Below are 19,287 nucleotides of genomic sequence, written 5' to 3'. Positions count from 1 at the left end.
GACGTACCTGTGATTGATTTTATTCTGCGTGATAAGTTCATATTCAGAGATAATTTTATCCGTGTCGAGATCCGCGGATAATTTTATATTTTTATTTTTCAGATTTTCGATGGTGTCAATCATAATTGCAATATTTTCGTCATTCATTATTGTAATGTTGAATCTTTAAGTAAAAAAAAATATGTTTTATTTTTGTAAATAAATTTATTCACTGGCATGGAGAAAATTTGATTTGTACGTCAAATTTGATGGAAAATGCCGAGTTGGTTATTTTTTTCATAACACAACGAACCGAGGCGCGATTGATACTAAAATATTTACTGGCGGAATACATCGAAGTGAATGTTATTTCCTCGCCGGTGGATAAATTTACCGATTTAACAGATTTAGGTGTTCTTCGTCCGCCGGTATTGCCACGTGAACTATTTTCACTAGAAGTAATCGCCTGTAGATTTTCTATGCAATTATTAAGTTTATTCCCGTCTATGTGGTCAATGACGAGTTTATCTTTAATAATACCGTTATAACATTCGAAAATAAATCTGTGATTATAATAACGTGTTTTTCCCTTATCAACCGTAAATCTGAGATATCCAAATTTAGTGATATTACCAACAGGATGTTTCGTCCTAATGTGCCTGATAACACCATCTCGCGACGCTTCATATCCATTAATCATGGGGTGGGTCTTAAATATTGGGTTCATATATGATATTCTGTTTGTTCAAATCATTATTTGTTTGAATCTTATTAATATAGTCTTCCTCGCATGTTATTATATCATTGCTGGATTTTTTATCATAATGTCGCTTTAACTCTCGATAACGTTTTCCTCCGCATTTTAGACATAATTGAGTTTTTCCTCGCGTACCAATATTACATTTCATACAATGCTGCGGTCCAAAGCTTCCATCTCGAATAGCTTGCATATAAGCCCCACAATATTCCTTCCTGCATGATTTATCACAATGATTTATCTCGCCAACTGGGAGCCACTTGCACTTGTTCATTATTATTTAGATATTTGTTTAAAATATAATAATGAAATTATTTGATCTTGACGAAGCCCAATATGAGATTTTCGAGGCCAATCAAGCTAAGAAGGAGTTTCTTGAGGATGGAGCAGTTCATACTTGGTCGACTTGGAAAACAAATACAATCGATAATACTATGACGATCGAACGAGCCAGGGAAATAATTGATTATATTAAGAAAAATCATCCCAATGAAAAATTTATATTCGGAATAAAGTTTATCGTGCAAATGCCCGATGGCGTGTGGATCATTCGTGACAAGCGGGATCCTGTTATAGGAGGGAAAAAAAATGTTGTTATTGATGCAAATAGCCGGCCGGATTATTATTAGGCATTGATAAACCGTATTATGTTAAAGCTTATCCGGTCAGCGCTGTTGTTTATGTAATTTATTTGTTGAATGATAAACCGGACGTGAAGAAATTACCTCCTATGAAGAAGTCTACGGTGACAAATTGCGTTGCTGAGCGCATGATAGAGCATATGAAAAACTCAAAACGCGGATCGGGGTTAAATGAATTAAGATTAGCGAAGATAAATACATGGGCCGGGACTGTTACTGATGGTGCGTCGGTGGAAGATGTAGCTGCGTTATCAAGAAAATTAAAATTTCTTATCGCGGTCAAAACATTGTCAGGAGAAATATTATACGATTCACCGTATAAATCTCGTGGATCATCGATAGTAATTGTAGATCATAATTCTCACGCATGGTCGAGCGCAGTAACTATATTTCCACGACAACGTGAAGTTAAGTTTTTTACTGAAGATATATTTAAATTTATTAGCGAATTGAGTAAATCAGATCCAATTTCGGTTTGGTTATTCTCAAGTGAGGATAAATATGACCAATTTGTTCTACCACGAGGTGATATTTATAGAAATAAACCTCTTCATGATTCGATGAGCGAGTTAGCATATAAATACTCGACGAGTCCGAAACAATTATTAACGAGTTGTTTTACTATTCCGTCTGTTGCTGCTCATGCCGCTAGAGAAAGAAACTTGTGGAAGCCAACGCGAGGTGAATTTCTTGAAGATATACAACAAAGTTTCATAGAATATGGTCATGGGGGACTATGGAACACTAAATATGATTTTACAAGCAATACGATATCTATCGATATGTCCGCGTGTTATCCAGGAAGTTTTCTAGGATATGGTGATTGTGCAGAATATTTTGCTAAATACGGTCATCCTTGTAGTGAAATGATGCGAGTTGCAATAAACGGACCGTTACCTAACTTTGTGACAGGTTTCGCGCGTGTTACATCATTCAAACTCGTGGATAATTTACATAAAATCTGCTATATTTGGTTTGGAAGGCATTTATCACAACGACGCTGGGTTCATACAGCGCTGCTGCAATATATGCTAGATTCAGCGATGTTAACAAAACTAACGGTTAGTGAAGCGATTATTTCGTATAAAAAACAGACTGAAGTATGGCTGCCAACGGATTGTGATAACGCTAAAGATATTGGAAGGAAAATAATATGTAAATTTTTATTCAAGGCGGCTCAGTTGATCATAAGCGACGACATACTAGGTTGTTTATGAACGATGCGGAATTAGATTTTATTCTTAATGATACAACTTCGAGAGGTGCATTTTGTGGCAGAGAGAATATTTTCGTAGATGGAACAAAGTTGGGTACTGTAGTTAGTTATCTTGATGCAGAATCTCCGCAATATACGCATTTGAGATCGTCAATGTTGGCTTATGTATGTATAGATTTACTTTCGATGATAAATAAATTCTCCGATATTGCAGTACGAGTCGCGACAGATTCATTTTATATCGAGGAGAAATATCTAAATTTGGTAGAAAAATATCTTATCGAGGATGGCCCGTGGGGAACCTGGAGAAAAAAGATGAAGATATTCTTGATTATTGTGAAGACGCGGATGTCGAAGACCATGATGAATTTCATCATGGAGAGATTATAGAGATATCTACGGAAGTTTCCGCGAATGATCCGATTTCTCGACATAAATTCGTGTATTTGAACGGTCCTGGAGGAAGCGGTAAAACTACGCGAGCAATAAAACTATTCTTGAATTCCGATATGATTGTGCTAACGCCCACGCATAGATTAGCGCGAGAAATGAAACAACGCGGAGTTAAATCCTGCACGTATCATAGCTATTTCAAATATAACGGTGGCGCATGGGATCCAGTGTGAATGGGAGACAAATACATAAATAAAATTATAATCATCGACGAAGTTTGTACAATAAGTTTATCTACGTTGAAATTATTCTTATCATGGTTAGCTCAAAAAAATACCGTGGTAATAATGTGTGGAGATCACGGTCAACCAAATCCGATAGATGGAGAATCTCCACATAGATGGCTCAGGAAATTTGTTGATTATTATGAAGAAATTGATGCAGATTATAGATCTACGGATAAATTACTGACGAAATTTAAGAAATTAATTCGATTAAAATCAAATGAAATTCAATGTACCGTTACGAGAAAGATAATAGATGAAACATTAATGAATGATTTTCTTGAATTATGGCATCCTGATTACTTGATCGTAGCTAGTAGAAAAATAATTCGTGATGATCTTCAAGTAAAATTATTTAAGTTGCATTGTGAGAAATTCCCAACGCTGCAAGTACCGTTATGTTATAGACCTGCGGATACCAGAAAACAAAATATTGACGTTGATGTTTGTGGAGAAAAAAAGAATTTAGTGCTGAATGATATTGTTCACGTCGATATTAATTTCGTTAATGATATGATAAATGCAGAAAAATCTCCATGGAAATTAGGTTACGCAACAACGATACATTCTTCTCAGGGATTAACCATAGAAGGTAAAGTTTGGATCGTTGATGATAGATTAATGTGGTCAAATTTAGTTTATTTAGCCGTGTCTAGAGTTAGAAAATTATCTCAGTTGGGACGAATTTTACTTAAGTGATTTTGGAGGATATTGAGTATCATGGGGGATTATTTGTAGTTCTTCTCGTGTAAATTTACGTTGAGGAGCATACGGATCTAACGTATACATTGCTGGCCTTCCCGATGATCTTGTTATAGCGGATATTTTATGTGAAGTAACGCTCCAATTTGGATCCGTTGCTCTTTTTCGGCCACCTTCAGCCTCGCCTTGTTTATACAGATATCTGACTATTATACTACCTAGCACGGGTTGTGTTGGAAAATCTCGCTTTATCGGCATAGTTGTTTTTGTAATCGCCATTGCTGGCCTCATTTTTATCGGTCGAGTTATTTCATTATTTATTGCACCAAATACGCCTGGTAATCGCAATACCCATTCGTGAGATCGTTCATCAGTGATAAATTCTCGTGCATATTGATATCCAAATAATCGCTCAGCCAGTGTTTTATTAAATCGTTCAACTATCGCTTGATCTCGATGGATTCCAGCATGACCACGTCGAATATTAACGTTATTTTTTTTCATAAGTGATAATACCGCACCAAGAAATTCCTGGCCGGGGTCAACCTGAAGTAAATTCGGCCATGTTAATGGAGATCTTGAATAGATATTATTAAATGCATTAGCGACTTCTTTGGCCGTTTTAGTTGCCAATGGTTCCGCTTCCTTATATCTGCTAGCAATATCAACGATAGTTAGAACATATTTATACTTTGTTCCGTCAACGGTATCATGAGGAAGAAACATAATATCAGCCTGATGAACTTCGTTTGGGGTACCAACTTCAAAATGCGCGTGGGGGATTTTCTTTGGCGGAGGAAGATAGATTTGCCATATTGCTTGTTTCGATAACCAAGAAGCAGCGACAGGTATTTTTACTTTAGCAGCTTTAGCGAGTTTAGTAATTGCAGATTTTCCTCGCCAAAATCCTCGCGGTGAATAATATATCTCTTCCATTATTTATAACCCGCACCGAGCAATAATTTACCCTTCATTCCACCTTTAATTACCCATGATGCCATTCTTTGCCTAAATGTTTTATTAGGAACCATGTTTATGGCGTGAATAAGTTTTACATCAGCGAGATGTCTTTGTTCTAAATCTCCACTACGATACGCAAGATCATGAATATAACATGCAGCATCGATAGGATTTACCGGTTCTTCATTAGGTTTTGGTTGATCATTTTCATCGAGTCTGATATCTAGTCGGGTTCCTGGTCCATAGTAATTATATCCTGGGACATGTTTTTCTCCGAGATATTTTGCCCAAGGTAATCCGGAGAGTTTTCCGAGGGATGAGGCAATATCACCTCCATGGGCTATTTTTTTATAAATCTAAATTTCTTTGTGCCGTATTTGACGCATGTGCCTGTAATTGCATTTCTGTTATTACACGTCCTGACTTCGGATAGATTTTCCGTATCGGTATGCGCACGACATTTCACACAATATAGATCCATAATATATTATAGCCATGGATGTAATTGATTTTTCGGCCACGAAGAAACGCGAGCAAGTAAAACATCACGCGGCATTACCAAATTCGATTAGAATGATAATAATTGGCCCATCAGGATCAGGTAAAACGCAGTTGTTGCTAAATTTGATAATGAGATGGTTAAAATGGGACAAGTTATATTTAGTTGCACTGTCGGTCGATGATCAACGTTGTTATCAAGTCTTGAAGGACTTTAGTGATAATACATCGGAAATATCCAAAAATATTATAGAATTTATAACAGATATAGACGATGCACCGTCTGTGGACGATCTTGATGGAGAGGAAAACAATCTTGTCGTATATGATGATGTAATGCTGGACAAACAAACTAACCCAGCCAGAATATTCTCTTGAGGCCGGCATAAAAATACAGATATTATTTATGTTACTCAGCGATATACACAAATTCCAAAGGTAATCAGAGATAATTGTAATATTCTAGCAGTATTTAACAGCGTAGACACGCATACGTTACGCAATATTCATCAAACTTGGTGTAACGGTGACATGGATATAAATACATTCAAGAACATGTTCAGTCGTGCTCAGTCAACTCCACACGGATTCATTACAATAAATTTACATGATCCACGATGTAGATATCGAATTGGTCTTGACAAGATATTCTAAAAATTTGTTTCCAAAAACGATTTGTCCTGGCGCTGATGTTTTTATGTACACACGAAAATCAGGGGGTCTGAAAAACACCAAAATAAGGCCCCGTAGCAGCCCTTAAAAGTGAAAATAAAGACTTCACCGAAATTATTTCTTGTAGAAAGGTTTATTTTCGGCGGAAATTAAGGTCTGTGAATCCCTTCTGCTGCTTTCTTTATATGTATGGAATAAATGCTATCATTCACATTAAAAATTAAATATCAACTGCACGGAGGTCAAAATACCTATTTTTTGATATTAATAATGGAAAACTGAAACATAATTATCCAGCTACAAAAGGATATTGATTACCAATTAAAATGTAACTTTGAACCTTGTCTTTAGAAATGTTTAAAATTAATCACATGAATTTAAAGATACATTTATTGAACACTGAATAAATATTTTACTATTCAAATCTGAAGCTGTCCCAAGTGTTATAAAGGTGTTATAAAGGTGTTATCATGGTGTTATAAAGGTGTTATAAAGGTGTTATAAAGGTGTTATCATGGTGTTATAAAGGTGTTATAAAGGTGTTATCATGGAACTAAGTATCAAAAAATATTCTCATGCTGGATGGTGGAATTATATTTCACAAAATAATACGGTGTTGTGCCCATACGAGATGTTATCGGAAGGATTGGAGTTACCCAGACACCATTCTGCCAACAGGTCTCATGCAATTTGGAATTTGGGCAAACTTTACAGGTGTAGATACATAGGTAAGAGAAAGCATACTTCATGTGTAGAAAGATGGCAACTGGATGCATGAGAGGTGGTGGTTAGGGCTAGTAATTATTGTATATCATGCCTGACTTGTTGTACTGGAAATTCATTATGCATAAAGAAAAATGGGTTAAAAAAATATAAAATGCATTAACTTGCAAATTTGTTCATTGAACATTCATAAAATGAGGAGTTAATAGCTCTGCTGAGAAACCAACTTTTACTAGTAAAATATATAAAATATGTTTCTTCGCTAATATTTACTAATCATAATACCATAGGAGAACAACTGCTACCTCACAAATCCAGCCCTACCTGGTTTGAACCTTTTAGCTAAAATGCTAAAAGTTTTCTGCACACCTTGGTGGCATTTGATACCAGGATTGGCACCAAATCCTGTGAATTCATCAGTTACTAAAGATGGAATGCTCTCTATATGGTTGTAACTGTGGGGAGGGTGTATGTGTATTATGATTAAGTATTAATGAAGAAACATTTTACTAGAAGAAAAAAAAACCTTTTTTTCTTCAAATATGTTAGCCTATCATATTGCCTTTGCAGAATAGGTAAGAGGTGGAGGGAGATACAGCCCCTTGCCCCCAAAGACCATTACTGGTCCCCTAAGCTATGTGTGATAGCTTCTAAATAACCTAACTGGAAAATAGACTCCCTATGTTGGTTGCAGCTTTAAAAGGGAAGAATTTTCCTTCCTGCAAATCCAACAGAAGCTGTGAAGCTGCATCTTTATGAAGCTGTCGAATGACCTGGAAGTGTAACCTTTTGTACTGTGCATAAAGGTTCCTCCAGATCAAATTTTAGGATGAAAAATCTCTGATAAATAATGAAGAAGCGTACTAGGATGTCCATCCCACAATAATTATAGTTAGAGAACAGTTTCACTCATTTGCAATGTTTGTGGCAGATGTCATAACTCTGTGAGCAGAAATGCAAAGCACATTTATTGGTATGGGATTAGCCTGATATGCAGAAGTGACAGCTCACATTAATAAGGATGAAAGTGTCACTGTTGATATATCCTCCTTCCCAATTCTGGGGTGGGAGAAGGTAAGCTGTTTTCTGTCTATTGAATATCACCATAGATATTAAATACAACACTGATTCCTAGGTCATGACATTATGAATCAATTCAAAGGTATCCAAATGGAAAACTGTGGGAAGGCATTTGTGAGAAAAGATGTCCATAGATGCTTGGAGTTTGTAACAGACAATAAAGTAGTCACAAAATATCAGTGCCTTGTCAATTTGTGGAAATGAAGTAGTCCCAAGATATCAGTGCCTTGTCAAATTGTGGCAGTGATTAAAGTAGATTCTTCCAGAGACAAGTACTTGGAAAAGAATGTTGTGGATGGTAGTTCACTATACTTTCAGCATGTAATGAATAAATTCAACTTACTTCTAAGGTGTGACTAAGTGGAGATGCCCTTTAGGTGGCAGAGGCTTGAGGGTGAGTGAAGGAAGCCAAATAATCAATTCTATTTACAACTTACCTGTAGGAAGGCCAACTTTTGACTGCCTATACAGGTAAAATCACTGAAGCGTTGCTTATAGTAATTACATGTATGAACTGGATGCTACTGAATAGACAACTTACCTCTATTCATCCAACCATGGCAGAAGCAATACAGTCAATTAAATTAAAAAAATTATATTACACATAAAACCTGCACAAAAAAATTGAAGTGAAACATTACTATTGATACTTATGAAGTAGATGGTACATTATTCATTATGAAATAATGTTACCTGTAGGAAAGGCCCAATGACATTCATTACAGGTAAAATCAGTACAGCATCATGCATACAACTATGAATTAGATCCTAAGACAAGATAATACAGAAACTTAACTGCATGTATCCTGATTCAGTGGAAATTATACTGTAATACTAAACAAGTTTTCTATATTGCACACCGGACATGTATGTATTAATACAGTTATAGCAATGTGATGGAATGCCATTGTGCCAAAGGAGCCTAAGCATGTGAAGACAGCAAAGTCATAGCAGCAAGTTAAGAAACTTTGTCATTGGCAATAGGAAGAACAGAACATTTGAAAATTTATAAATGAGGCATATTTCCCATCAAAGATAAAACTTCTCCAACATGCTCTGATGTAGAAAACTTCCAAACAGCTTGTATGGATTTTGTGAAGCCTCTCTGTAGGGAGTGTGCTTCAAGGCATGAGCAGATGTTATAAGTGACAAATTCATTTTTTTGGCATCACTCCTGATATCACGTGGAGATAAGTCTTTCTATTTGCCACCTAGGTGGGCAGATAATTTTTAGCTTTAGAGCTAACAAGTTTTAACCTGGGAGGGCTAATTTGTGAGGTAGTAGTAGTTCTCCTAAGGTATTAAAATTCTGCAATGTATTTGCAGAAGAAACTTTAATCACAGAGAATGAAATTGTTCAGAAATGAAGAAAACATTTACAAGAAAGTTCAGGAAACAATGAAACACCAGTTCCTATTAAATGTGATCAGTGCCATCCCTAACAATGGGATATACTGAGGCAAATCTGGGAGAAAAGAAATCAAGTCCTGAAGTTAATTCCACAAACAAACCACACCAAGAAAGGGCCCAGCAAAAGCATGTAGAAACTTAAATAAGGCCAACAAATAAAAAAGACAGTCAGTCAAACAAACAAATGATTTAGCAGTCCAGAAGCCATGAGCAAAAGTAGAAGAGCCAAATAGTGGGTGAATAACAACAGCATTGTTTCCTCTTCCCTGTAGAATATTTTTCTGTAGATTCTTATTATCATAATATATTGCAAAGATTTCACTTCTTTCCAACCAAAGAAATAATTTAAGAATTAATAAACACAACCAGCTTTAAAAAATACTTGAAGAATCAACATCTCCAATAATAGTGCTGAAGTTATTATATGTACATGTCCATGTTCACACACCATGTCTGTCACCACCAAGTTGTATCTACATGTCCCTGTTCACACACCATGTCAGTCACAATGAAGTTATATGTACATGTCCATGTTTACACACCATGTCAGTCACAATGAAGTTATATGTACATGTCCATGTTCACACACAATGTCTGTCACAACCAAGTTATATGTACATGTCCATGTTCACACACAATGTCTGTCACAACCAAGTTATATGTACATGTCCATGTTCACACACCATGTCAGTCACAATGAAGTTATATGTACATATCCATGTTCACACACAATGTCAGTCACAATGAAGTTATATGTACATGTCCATGTTCACACACCATGTCAGTCACAAAAAAGTTATATGTACATGTCCATGTTCACACACAATGTCCGTCACAACCAAGTTATATGTACATGAACATGTTAATACACCATGTCAGTCACAAAGAAGTTACATGTACATATCCATGTTCACACACCATGTCAGTCACAATGAAGTGATATGTACATGTCCATGTTTACACATCATGTCAGTCACAATGAAGTTATATGTACATGTCCATGTTCACACACAATGTCTGTCACAACCAAGTTATATGTACATGTCCATGTTCACACACAATGTCTGTCACAACCAAGTTATATGTACACGTCCATGTTTACACACCATGTCAGTCACAATGAAGTTATATGTATATGTCCATGTTTACACATTATGTCAGTCACAACCAAGTTATATGTACATGTCCATATTTACACACCATGTCAGTCACAACCAAGTTATATGTACATGTCCCTGTTCACACACCATGTCAGTCACAACCAAGTTATATGTACATGTCCATGTTTACACACCATGTCAGTCACAACCAAGTTATATGTACATGTCTATTTTCACACACCATGTCAGTCACAACCAAGTTATATGTACATGTCCATGTTAATACACCATGTCAGTCACAAAGAAGTTATATGTACATGTCCATGTTCACACACCATGTCAATCACAACCAAGTTATATGTACATGTCCATGTTTACACACCATGTCAGTCACAACCAAGTTATATGTACATGTCCATGTTCACACACCATGTCAGTCACAACCAAGTTATATGTACATGTCTATTTTCACACACCATGTCAGTCACAACCAAGTTATATGTACATGTCCATGTTAATACACCATGTCAGTCACAAAGAAGTTATATGTACATGTCCATGTTCACACACAATGTCTGTCACAACCAAGTTTTATGTACATGTCCATGTTCACACACCATGTCAGTCACAACCAAGTTATATGTGCATGTCCATGTTTACACACCATGTCAGTCACAATGAAGTTATATGTACATGTCCATGTTCACACACCATATCATTCACAAAGAAGTTATATGTACATGTCCATGTTCACACACCATGTCAATCACAACCAAGTTATATGTACATGTCCATGTTAATACACCATGTCAGTCACAAAGAAGTTATATGTACATGTCCATGTTCACACACAATGTCTGTCACAACCAAGTTATATGTACATGTCCATGTTCACACACCATGTCAGTCACAATGAAGTTATATGTACATGTCCATGTTCACACACCATGTCAGTCACAACCAAGTTATATGTACATGTCCATGTTCACACACCATGTCAGCCACAACCAAGTTATATGTACATGTCCAAACACCATGTCAGTCACAACTAAGTTATATGTACATGTCCATGTTCACACACCATGTCAGTCACAACCAAGTTATATGTACATGTCCACACACCATGTCAGTCACAACCAAGTTATATGTACATGTTTACACACCATGTCAGTCACAAGGAAGTTGTATGTACATGTCCATGTTCACACACCATGTCAGTTACAACAAAGTTACATGTACAAGTTCATGTTCACACACCATGTCAGTCACAACCAAGTTACATGCACATGTCCATGTTCAAACACCATGTCAGTCACAACCAAGTTATATGTACATGTCCATGTTCACACACCATTTCAGTCACAACCAAGTTACATGTACATGTCCATGTTCACACACCATGTCAGTCACAACCAAGTTACATGTACATGTCCATGTTCACACACCATGTCAGTCACAACCAAGTTATATGTACATGTCCATGTTCACATACCATGTCAGTCACAACCAAGTTATATGTACATGCCCATGTTTACACACCATATCAGTCACAACCAAGTTATATGTACATGTCTATGTTCACACACCATGTCAGTCACAACCAAGTTATATGTACATGTCCATGTTCACATACCATGTCAGTCACAACCAAGTTATATGTACATGCCCATGTTTACACACCATGTCAGTCACAACCAAGTTATATGTACATGTCTATGTTCACACACCATGTCAGTCACAACCAAGTTATATGTACATGTCCATGTTCACACACCATGTCAGTCACAACCAAGTTACATGTACATGTCCATGTTCACACACCGTGTCAGTGACAACGAAGTTATTCTTGCAGTAGATATTACATGTGTATCACACTTTTCTCTTCTATTAACGATGTTTTTTCTTTCATAGTAAAGGTTTTAATTATATAGATCAGTTATATAAAATATTCCCATAGACTTGTCTTTTCCCCTGCTGGAAACATGCTGCTTATACTGTTTTAATTATATAAATCAATTATATAAAATATTCCCATAAACTTGTCTTTTCCCCTGCTGGACACATGCTGCTTATACAGTTTTAATTATATAAATCAATTATATAAAATATTCCCATAAACTTGTCTTTTCGTCTGCTGGACACATGCTGCTTATACTGTTTTAATTATATAATTCAATTATATAAAATATTCCCATAAACTTGTCTTTTCCCCTTCTGGACACATGCTGCTTATACTGTTTTAATTATATAAATCAATTATATAAAATATTCCCATAAACTTGTCTTTTCCCCCACTGGACACATGCTGCTTATACTGATGTGCTGCTCTTGCTTTTTGTAGCCTTGGCAAATATTTATTTTGCTTTCTTCTTTGTAACCACTGATTTTAAGGGCTCAATGTTCAATTTTTTCATTTTATTCTCAACAAGAGATTTATTTTCCTTCTAAGCTCTTCCTTGTATTGACTTTATGCAATTCACATATTCTGAAAGAGGGCTACATCTGTTCTATCATGTAAGAAATCTTTCTTTAAATACTGTATTGCACTCTTTGCTGATGCTTTCAGACCATATTTGATCTTCTGAACAGACTTGTAGGTTTCTGTGGTTATCCTCTCTGATTTGGAATCAAAAAAATCATTTACTGCATTGAAAGGATGCTTGTGAGGAATGAAAACAACTCAATAAAGACATAACCATCTTTAACAGACATGGGTTTCTGGCACAATATCATCACTTTCTCACCAGTGATCAATACATTGTCCCTCCTTAAATTCTGGAAGGGAAACAGTTTGGAATCTACTAACAATGACATTATACTGGTTGTCAGAGTTGGCAAAAGATGTCCAAATCTTTCTGACAAAGTTTGCAAAATGCTAGTCCTCTGGCATTCACTTTTCTAACAAACTGAACAACTATATTCCCAACAATTCTGTGTTCAAGCAATTCCCTTTTCCACACATTTTCAAACAACTACATTCCCATCAACTCTGTGTTCAAGCCATTCCCTTTTCCACACATTTTCAAACAACTACATTCCCATCAACTCTGTGTTCAAGCCATTCCCTTTTCCACATATTTTCAACTCTGTGTTCAAGCCATTCCCTTTTTCCACACATTGTCAACTCTGTTGACAAACTCATTTGGAATAATTGGTGAAAATTTTGTGGATTTTTATTGGATATAAGAAGAGAAATGCATGTGCATGGTGTTTACAAAATTTTCTAAACAGGCAAAAACTCTCTGTGGCACAAGCTTATTGCTGCTGGGGCAGATTTAGGTGTTGTCTAATGTTGTAAAGCGCTTAGAGATTCTAACGATTAGGCACTATACAAAGTCCTCATTATTATTATTATTATTATTTATGAAGTTAAAGGTTGAGAATCTAAAAAATTGCCAAGTTATGACATTGGGGCAGTTGGGGTTAAGAAGGGACCAAGCAATTAATGTCAAAGCACATTTGTATTGGTCTTTTCATGTCAAGTAAGTGTATATATGGTTGAGATCTCAATAGTTTTCTAGTTATGACCCTGGGCCAGACTTGTATGATTCTTGGCATATCCCAGGGGTCTAATTCTAAAACACTGACCTTGTAGAAATGTTCTTGACACTAGTCTCCCTTTTGGAGCATTTTCCAGACATTAAATCACAGCTCAGAGGCATGGCCAAGCATAATTTGCATAAATACAAAATATTTACTTTTCATTTGTCTTCTGAACTGCTGCATTACGGAGAGCTCCATTATTATATTTCTTAGTAGATTTCAGTATTGTAATCTTGCCTCCTTTTTCCCTAAACCTGGCTTCCAACTGTCCATCTATCAGTGACATGGAATAGAAGCTCTGAAATCAAAATAAAAAGGTAACAAAAATTATTTTTCCTCTATGCAGCAAATACAGATATTTTAAATAATTTATTTTAAGATCAGATGAAAAAGTAATATTTTGTGTCATGATTTATCTGTGATCAATCCTTTCAAATTAAACTGATAAGGCACAAACAAATTCCATGAATTGATGTGCCTTTATTACAAGAAGTTGGGGAGTGTGGTTTTGTAGAAGTAGATGCTTAGTGATGAGGTTGATATAGAAAAATAAGTAAAAATACAATCGTAAAGGAAGACCCAATTGGTATGGGTATGTGGGACAAATGCTCTTGGTTAGGTTTTTGTTTACTTCATTATTGAAACTACTGTAGACATGATATCCGACAGCAAAGTTATGACAAGGTCAAGTGTTTACCAATACAAGTGGGTCAATTTTTTCACCATCTTTCAAGGGAGGTCGCATTTAAGATGTTAGCTGGTTGGTTAGTTTTTTATATCACTTTCAACTTATTACTGGCTGTATCATGCAGAGAAATAGGAACTAAAGGCTTTTCACCAGGAAACATCAAGGTGGCCAGTTAAACTGGCCTGGCTGGGTAATGAACCCATGACTCATGGATTACAAGTCCAACATTCTACCAACTAAGCAATGATGACTCCTCTCGATGAAGGATGAAATTATTGAAAACTTAGAAGTGCTGCTACAATGCTTTAGAGCTGTTCCATTAAAACATACATGGGACCTAGGGAAGGCACTTTTAAAGTGGGGTACTCACCCATAGATGCAATTTAGAAATTTCTTATCATTTTAATATGAACTATGTGAAATCAAAGTACCCTGGCATATATTTTTTAAAAACTGCTTTCCCTGGGTACCATGTATCTTTTAATGGAACAGCCCTTATCAAAGAGACACACAATAATTGGTTTAATTCAAATAAAAATTACAGCATGCGTGTTGCAAACATGTGCCATAATTTGAATAAAAGGTAATATAGCAAGCTGAAAAATCTCACTATGCAAAACTGACATTCAACCTCACCAAGGTTTCATCAATGCATACTAAATATTTCTGAAATCCAATTAGTAACATGGTTATTCTGAAGTAACAATAGTAGGTGGTTATAACAAATCAGGGCCATTACTCTATCATATTATATTGTAGAATACTGGCAATCAGACTAAACTGACAACTCATCACTATCAAGCTGCATTCCAGATTTGCTTGAAATACAATTATAAATTAAGACAGTTACTCAGCATTCCAGATTTGCTTGAAATACAATTATAAATTAAGACAGTCAGCATTCCAGATTTGTTGAAATACAATTATAAATTAAGACAGTTAGTCTGCATTCCAAATTTGCTTGAAATACAATTATAAATTAAGACAGTTACTCAGCATTCCAAATTTGCTTGAAATATAATTATAAATTAAGACAGTTACTCAGCATTCCAGATTTGCTTGAAATACAATTATAAATTAAGACAGTTAGTCAGCATACCAGATTTGCTTGATATACAATTATAAATTAAGACAGTCAGCATTCCAGATTTGTTGAAATACAATTATAAATTAAGACAGTTAGTCAGCATACCAGATTTGCTTGATATACAATTATAAATTAAGACAGTTACTCAGCATTCCAGATTTGCTTGAAATACAATTATAAATTAAGACAGTTAGTCAGCATACCAGATTTGCTAGATATACAATTATAAATTAAGACAGTCAGCATTCCAGATTTGTTGAAATACAATTATAAATAAGGACAGTTAGTCAGCATACCAGATTTGCTTCATATACAATTATAAATTAAGACAGTCAGCATTCCAGATTTGTTGAAATACAATTATAAATTAAGACAGTTAGTCAGCATACCAGATTTGCTTGATATACAATTATAAATTAAGACAGTCAGCATTCCAGATTTGTTGAAATACAATTATAAATTAAGACAGTTAGTCAGCATACCAGATTTGCTTGATATACAATTATAAATTACGACAGTCAGCATTCCAGATTTGTTTAAATACAATTATAAATTAAGACAGTTACTCAGCATTCCAGATTTGCTTGAAATACAATTATAAATTAAGACAGTTACTCAGCATTCCAGATTTGCTTGATATACAATTATAAATTAAGACAGTCAGCATTCCAGATTTGTTGAAATACAATTATAAATAAGGACAGTTAGTCAGCATACCAGATTTACTTGATATACAATTATAAATTAAGACAGTCAGCATTCCAGATTTGCTTGAAATACAATTATAAATTAAGACAGTTACTCAGCATTCCAGATTTGCTTGAAATACAATTATAAATTAAGACAGTTACTCAGCATTCCAGATTTGCTTGAAATACAATTATAAATTAAGACAGTTACTCAACATTCCAGATTTGCTTGAAATACAATTATAAATTAAGACAGCATTCCAGATTTGTCGAAATACAATTATAAATTAAGACAGTCAGCATTCCAGATTTGCTTGAAATACAATTATAAATTAAGACAGTTACTCAGGATTCCATATTTGCTTGAAATACAATTATAAATTAAGACAGTTACTCAGCATTCCAGATTTGCTTGAAATACAATTATAAATTAAGACAGTTACTCAGCATTCCAGATTTGCTTGAAATACAATTATAAATTAAGACAGTTAGTCAGCATTCCAGATTTGCTTGATATGCAATTATAAATTAAGACAGTCAGCATTCCAGATTTGTTGAAATACAATTATAAATAAGGACAGTTAGTCTGCATTCCAAATTTGCTTGAAATACAATTATAAATTAAGACAGTCAGCATACCAGATTTGCTTGAAATACAATCATAAATTAAGACAGTCAGCATTCCAAATTTGGTTGAAATCCATACATGTCAACCCTGAGAGGGGTATAAGAGCAATTTTTGCTGACTTAGTTGACAAAAAAAAATCATAATCTGAGCATAAAAAGTGTAATTTTTATATTACTAGTACTAATATTAGTACCCCTACTTTGTAATCTTTATATTACTAGCACTAATAATAGTACCTCTACTTTGTAATCTTTATATTACTAGTACTAATACTAGTACCCCTACTTTGTAATCTTTATATTACTAGTACTAATAATAGTACCCCTACTTTGTAATCTTTATATTACTAATACTAATATTAGTACCCCTACTTTGTAATCTTTATATTACTAATACTAATATTAGTACCCCTACTTTGTAATCTTTATATTACTAGTACTAATATTAGTACCCCTACTTTGTTGAGGCTGAGACATCGTAGCTAATATATCGCATGACATAATTACAGTACACTGTAAGAAAAATGTACATTTATTTTTACTATTAACCTGGATCTGCAGGTCAAAATTCTTGACACAAAGGGCAAAATCCTTGTGGATTGGAACCAGAATACAAACACAAAACATGCTGAAAAATTATTTATATTCAACACTCACTTTAACTAGTCTACAGGTCTAATGTTTGCTGAATAATGGTGAAGTCCATCAATTCCACATGAAAAGCAATCAATCTGAGTGTTGTATTGCATCACACAAATATTCTTCTCTACAAATTGATTTGTCCTTTTCTGATCAGATACGTTTTGAAGTTTAAAAAGATGAGCTCCAAGAATTTTGATCCACAAGTCAAACCATTAAAGCCCAGTTAACTGGTGCCATTTTCTTTAAAAGTACAAACTGGTCCAATAATTTGACTATGAATATAATGAAACTGCAAGTTTCAAATTAAAGAAACCAATCTGTTTTCTTGGAAGTGGGTCATATAATTACTATAAATATAAAATTAGGAAAATACATGTAGATAGATGATGGACAAATTAGCTCTTATGCTATTCTTATGCAACAGTCTTTCTTTTTAGAATATTCTCAAATTTTTATGATGAATGGAATTAAAAAGATGATAATGCAAATGACAAACCCAATCTTTTATTGCTTTATTTTTTGTTATATTGTAATGTACTAAAAAGCATAATCCATACAAAGGTGAGTTAAGATGTAATTTGGTGAAAAAAAAAGTGTAATGGTTGCATGTATGGAAGTCCAATTATACATTAATACAGAAATGAATGGCTCATGGTTATACCTCCAGTAAATAATGATGCTTAATGTTGACAACTGCACTTAGCCAATGTCCTTAAATATCAATCTACCAAATTTGGCTCAAATTCAATTACTGTGGGAGGGGGTGACAATCAACGTCTTAAACTCAGCTAAAAGATGGTACAGAGTACTGATGATAAAAATGTAGCTGAGGCCTTGTCAATATGAAGCTAACAAATATGGTTCATACCAAATGACAACTATAAAATTCTTGTGCAAAAATTGAAGTGGTTAAGTCAGCAACTCATGGATTATAACAATGAATAAAACATTGACAGCTGAATGTACCATATTTGCCGGTGTATAAGACGATACTTTTTTACCAGAAAATCTTAGCTTCGTCTTATACTCCAAATCGACTTATATACGAATTATGTCATCCGAATCGCTTTATCATATTTTTTGTATGGAAAATAATTCTCCAAGTGTATGAAAAATAATGTGCAAAAAATATTTCATTTTGGGGAAGATATCATGTATGAATAAATATAGGATCCCACAGTGAGTATTTTAAACAATTACATGATCATCAGTATTAAAAATTAACAGATCAGATGTAATTGTGCTAAAGCCGCATAAACCAGTAATGTACATTGTTTTGTAATATACGTTGTTTAAATTTAATTACATATATGTGCGTTAGAATTTACAAGTTAGGAGATGAAAAACCATTACAAAAACATATTCCATCACAATTTTCTTCTTGCACCTAATGACCAAATAATTTGTATGCCCCACTGAGAGACAGACAGACAGACAAGCAGCTGTCTTCACGATTGTAAATCTGTATTGTTCACTTACCTGAAGACTGATTTTACTTGTGTACAAGTGCAGTACCATATTCCATTATCAATTATTACCACTAGTTAAGCGATTCCTTCTAATTTTTGTTTCCACTTCCATTCTCACATGAATCAC

The 19,287-nt window shown here is 34.7% G+C and overlaps 1 protein-coding gene across 1 annotated transcript in view; it reads right to left on the bottom strand.

Annotated features, from left to right (window-relative positions):
- LOC149806308 (laminin subunit alpha-2-like) overlaps nucleotides 1-19,287 on the bottom strand; it is a 339,640-nt gene that overhangs the window by 50,327 nt on the left and 270,026 nt on the right. The window contains exon 55 of the mRNA XM_089951256.1: nucleotides 14,114-14,256. Coding sequence (XP_089807382.1) covers nucleotides 14,114-14,256 — 143 coding nt within the window. The remainder of the gene's footprint in view (nucleotides 1-14,113; nucleotides 14,257-19,287) is intronic.

Source organism: Sinohyriopsis cumingii, chromosome 1 (assembly GCF_028554795.1).
Source record: "Sinohyriopsis cumingii isolate HCF-2022 chromosome 1, ASM2855479v2, whole genome shotgun sequence".
In the NCBI taxonomy this organism is placed as follows: domain Eukaryota; kingdom Metazoa; phylum Mollusca; class Bivalvia; order Unionida; family Unionidae; genus Sinohyriopsis; species Sinohyriopsis cumingii.
Note: the sequence above shows the minus strand (reverse complement) of the source record. Positions and strands in the feature narration are given on the sequence as shown.